The sequence below is a fragment of the Micromys minutus genome (assembly GCF_963924665.1).
Source record: "Micromys minutus genome assembly, chromosome: 31".
Classification (NCBI taxonomy): domain Eukaryota; kingdom Metazoa; phylum Chordata; class Mammalia; order Rodentia; family Muridae; genus Micromys; species Micromys minutus.
The window spans coordinates 2,522,194-2,526,851 of NC_137966.1; the positions used below are offsets into that span (position 1 = coordinate 2,522,194).

Sequence of the window (4,658 nt, forward strand, 5' to 3'; positions counted from 1 at the left end):
ACAGCACATTCTCTGACTGAGGAGCTAGAGACAAGGCACAGAACAGCTGCAAGTCTGAACTTGGCCTTCAAGTCAGTGTTCCTACCCAGACCAGGCACCTCATGCGCTGGGCTTGAAAGTCTTGCATGTGAGCAGAGGACCTGTTTAGTACTGACCTTCTAAGGTAAAGATGAGGAATAAGTAACAGAAACCATGAAGAAGTTTGCACAGATCCACACTATCTTGTTTGGTTTGGTTTGGTTTGGTTTGGGAGACAGAGGTTTACTACATATCCAAGTTGCCTTGAACTTACTTATGTACCCGAAATGAACCTCAAATTCACAACAATCCCTCTGCCTCAGTCTCTCACGTGATGGAATTACATGCATGTACCCCCATGCCCTCCAGCCAGACATTTTCAATATTTCCAGGATCACCATCTTCTTTAATTAGCTGGTGACTTATCTAGGCATGGCGGCACAGGCTGATCCTAGCACTTAGGATCTGTAGACAGAAAGATCAGGCGTTCAAAACCAGCCTGAGCTGCTTGGCCTCTTATCTCAAAAGATGTGCCAGCAGATAGTACATACGGTTTCTATACAAGCCTGATTACATGAATTCAGTCTCCTAAATTTACAGTGGGAGAATAGAATCGTCTTCCAAAAAATGTTTTCTGGCTTTTATATATGTACCTTTATACACTGTACTAGCTGGTTTTGTGTCAACTTGACACAAACTGGAGTTATTATAGAAAAAGGAGCCTCAGTTGAGGAAATGCCTCCATGAGATCCAGCTGTAAGGCATTTTCTCAACTAGTGATAAGGGGGGAGGGCCCCGCCCATTGTGGGTGGAGCCATCCCTGGGCTGGTAGACCTGGTTCTATAAGAAAGCAGGCTGAGCAAGCCAGGGGAAGCAAGCCAGTAAGTTACATCCTTCCATGGCCTCTGCATCAGATCCTGCTTCCTGACCTGCTTGGGTTCTAGTCCTGACTTCCTTTGGTGATGAACAGTGATGTGGAAGTGTGAGCTGAATAAACCCTTTCCTCCCCAACTTGCTTCTTGGTCATGATGTTTGTGCAGGAATAGAAACCCTGAATAAGAACATACACACACATGCATATGCACATACGCTGAAAATAATAAATAATAAGTAAATATTATTTTAAAAAAATAATTCAATAGAGCTAGAGAGATGGCTCCATAGTTAAGAGCACTTGTGGCTCTTTTAGAGAACCTGGTTCATTTCCTAGAATCTACACCATCGCTCTCAACCATCCCAAACTCCAGCCTATCTGATATAGCCCTCTCTTTTGACTTCCAAGAGCACCAGGAATGTATGTGATTCACATACATACATGATACACATGTGTAATGCAAGCAAAACTTTCATACAGATAAAATCAATAAATCTAAAAAAGATTTGACTTTAAAGTCTCATGACAGCTAATGAAAAATAATCCTAGTTTTGTGTAAAATCTTTTGACAGAAACACGTGAAGATCAGCTCATATATTTCTCAGCAAATATAATTCCATCACAATACAGAAGAAGCTAAGTCTACGAAGGCGGGCAATAGAAGTGATGGATTGGAGGTTTTCAAATATCAGATGTGAAAATAACAATACAGAGGAAGACCAAGGTCCTTGTGCAGGGAAGTCTGTCTGACTGGAACATACACCAATTGTAGGGGAGGGGCAGGTACTCCGTCCACTACCATTCTCTGTGGATTAAGCCTCAGCATCAAGCACCATCTTCCATCAGAGCTGGAGACGGTGCAGTACTGTGGGCTCTGAGAGAGGACTGGCCCCATTGCTGGGGGTTAGGAAGAATTTGCACCTTTATACAGGGGTTATGGAAACTAAGAAACAATTAAAAGATTAGAGACACATCTCTGGCATCCCAGGACAATTAGACCATAAGGATTCTGCCATAGTAGGTGGTTTCATCCTTTGATAGATTCTTAATACATGGCAGTGTTAAGATGTAGTGAATAGTCTCTAGTTCCATCCATTTCCCTAGGAATTTCATGAAATCATTTTTTTAATAGCTGAGTAGTGCTCCATTGTGTAACTGCACCACATTTTCTGTACCCATTCCTCTGTTGAAGGACATCTGGGTTCTTTCCAGCTTCTGGCTATTATAAATAAGGCTGCTATGAACATGGTGGAGCATGTGTCCTTGTTGTATGCTGGAGCATCTCTGGGGTACATACTCAGAAATGAAATACCTGGGTCTTCAGGTAGTACTATGTCCAACTTTCTGAGGAACCTCCAGACTGATTTCCAGAGTGGTTGTACCAGCTTGCAATGCCAGCAACAATGATGAAGTGTTCCTCTTTCTCTACATCCTTGCCAGCATCGGCTGTCATCTGAGTTTTTGATCTTAGAGACCTATAGCTTCAGTTGCATATGCAGCTGAAGATAGCAGTGTCTGGTGTCAATGAGAGAAAAGGTCTTTGGTCCAGGGAGGGCACGTTTTTCCAGTGTGGGGAAATGCCAAGGCAGTGGGGTGGAGAGGGTGATTGGGAGCTAGTGCACCTTCCTGAAGACAAGTGGAGGGGGATGGGAAATAGATCAGGGTGGGGGAAGGGGATAACATTTCAAATGTAAATACAGAGACTATCTAATTTAAAAAAAGATGTAGAGATTCTCATCCTTGCTGGCTCGACCTGGCTCATGCTGTGGAGAGCCAGAAGATGAAGACGAAAGCCACCGCGCCGGTGCCCCAACCTGGGCCTGTCAGGAAACTCGCTAGGAAGAAAGTCAAGAAGAAGTTCAGAAAGAGCAAAGCTCTGGGAGGAAGTGGGACTCCGGGAAGCCGCCGGGTAGCTGTCGCAGGCCAACCACCGAAGGCCCCAGAGAACTTTTCTCAAAATTGGAAGGCGCTGCAAGAGTTGCTGAAACAAAAGTCACAGGCCCCAGAAAAACCTCTCATCTCTAAGATGGATGACAAAATACATCCCCAAATCATCCAGGAGAACAGGAAAAAAACCTCAGATAAGTCAGAGGACGTCAAGAGGACAGAAAAAGACAAGACCGCTAGGGGTTCTGTTACATCAGAACCTAAGAAGGATAGGCAGATACTAGTACCTTCCACAAATACCTCTGGAACAGAGCAGAAGAAAGGAGCCAAGAAGAGGACATACAGTGACATCCCTTCTCATCAAAGAGACACCAAGCATAAGTGGAAAGCTAAGGAGGCAGCTGTCATCTTGGATCAGCCCACGCCCACTGAGGAAGACATCTGGTTTGATGATGTGGATCCAGATGATATTGAGGCTGCCATAGGCCCAGAGGCAGCCATGCTGGTACGGAAGAGACTGGGACAGAGCAAGAGTACTGTCTCCCTGGTGAAGGAACAGGCTTTTGGCGGCCTGACAAAAGCCTTGGCCCTGGATTGTGAGATGGTAGGCGTGGGTCCCAAAGGGGAAGAGAGCATCGCAGCCCGCGTGTCGATCGTGAACCAGTATGGGAAGTGTGTTTATGACAAGTACGTCAAGCCAACTGAGCCAGTGACTGACTACAGGACAGCCGTCAGTGGGATCCGGCCTGAGAACCTGAAGCAGGGAGAAGAGTTTGAAGTTGTAAAGAAGGAAGTGGCAGAAATGTTGAAGGGCAGAATCCTGGTGGGGCATGCGCTACACAATGATTTAAAGGTTCTGTTCCTTGACCATCCAAAAAAGAAAATCAGGGACACCCAAAAATTCAAGCCATTCAGGGGTCAAGTAAAGAGCGGACGACCATCTCTGAAACAACTTTCTGAGAAAATTCTGGGGATCAAGGTCCAGCAGGCAGAGCATTGTTCAGTGCAGGATGCCCAGGCAGCGATGAGGCTTTACATCATGGTAAAATGGGAATGGGAGAGCATTGCTGCAGACCGGCGTGCCCCAGCTGCCACTCCACACCACTGCAGCGAGTATGCTTAGCACCATCCAACTGCTATCGCCACCACCCATCCTGCAGAGACTCCTCAGTCCGGGGCAGTGGGATGGGGTTATGAGGCCTGTCAGATCTGCACAGCAGGGACTCTGTCTTTGGTGAGCTTTCTCAGACCCATGGCTGTGGGCCTGTGACATGTGAGCTGCTAGAACATCCTCCTAGACTACCAGGGCCTGGCCCTGCACCTGTGTGTTGTTGTAGACTGGGCAGGTACTGGGAGAAGTCCCGTGCAGGTTCAGAGGAAGGAGAGCATCACTGGATTGGATGAGTGCGCTGCAGAGTTTATGTCTGCTGACCACCTGTACTACCACTTAACAATGAGCATAGCTGGTTTCAGCTAGGGCACTTAGGAGCTGGAAGCGTCTTCTCTTGTAGATAAGGGGATAAGCTCTGCTGGATCTAAGGGATCCAGGCTAAGGGCGTTCAGCCTGCCGCAAAGCAATCTGGCCAGCACAGCAACTGCCCATTGAGGATTTTCTTAAAGCCACTGAGCTGGAAGTACTTTCTCACCCATATGTCCTTTGCTTGGCCCAGAGTTGTTCTAAAATGCCAATGTCCAGTATGGTGTTCTCCAAACAGACCTTGGGGTGATCCTTGGGGCACAGGTACCACCTGGAACAGCATTGGTGAAAGCATCTTCCCACTGTCCTGCCAGCAGCTTTTCTGGCTAGCAACAGGTACAGTGACCAGTGAACTTTATGGACTTACCTGACAACTCTTAGAACAGGTGCACCCATGCATAT

At 46.7% G+C, this 4,658-nt stretch overlaps 1 protein-coding gene across 1 annotated transcript; it reads left to right on the forward strand.

Moving 5' to 3' along the window:
- Positions 1-2,672: 2,672 nt before the first annotated feature.
- On the forward strand, positions 2,673-3,995 carry LOC308413187 (RNA exonuclease 4-like; the record flags this gene model as incomplete). Its single annotated transcript, XM_080908059.1, has 1 exon — positions 2,673-3,995. One exon carries the CDS (start codon positions 2,673-2,675, stop codon positions 3,900-3,902), a length of 1,230 nt encoding a protein of 409 aa, XP_080764185.1. The 3' UTR covers positions 3,903-3,995.
- Between the last annotated feature and the right edge of the window lie 663 nt (positions 3,996-4,658).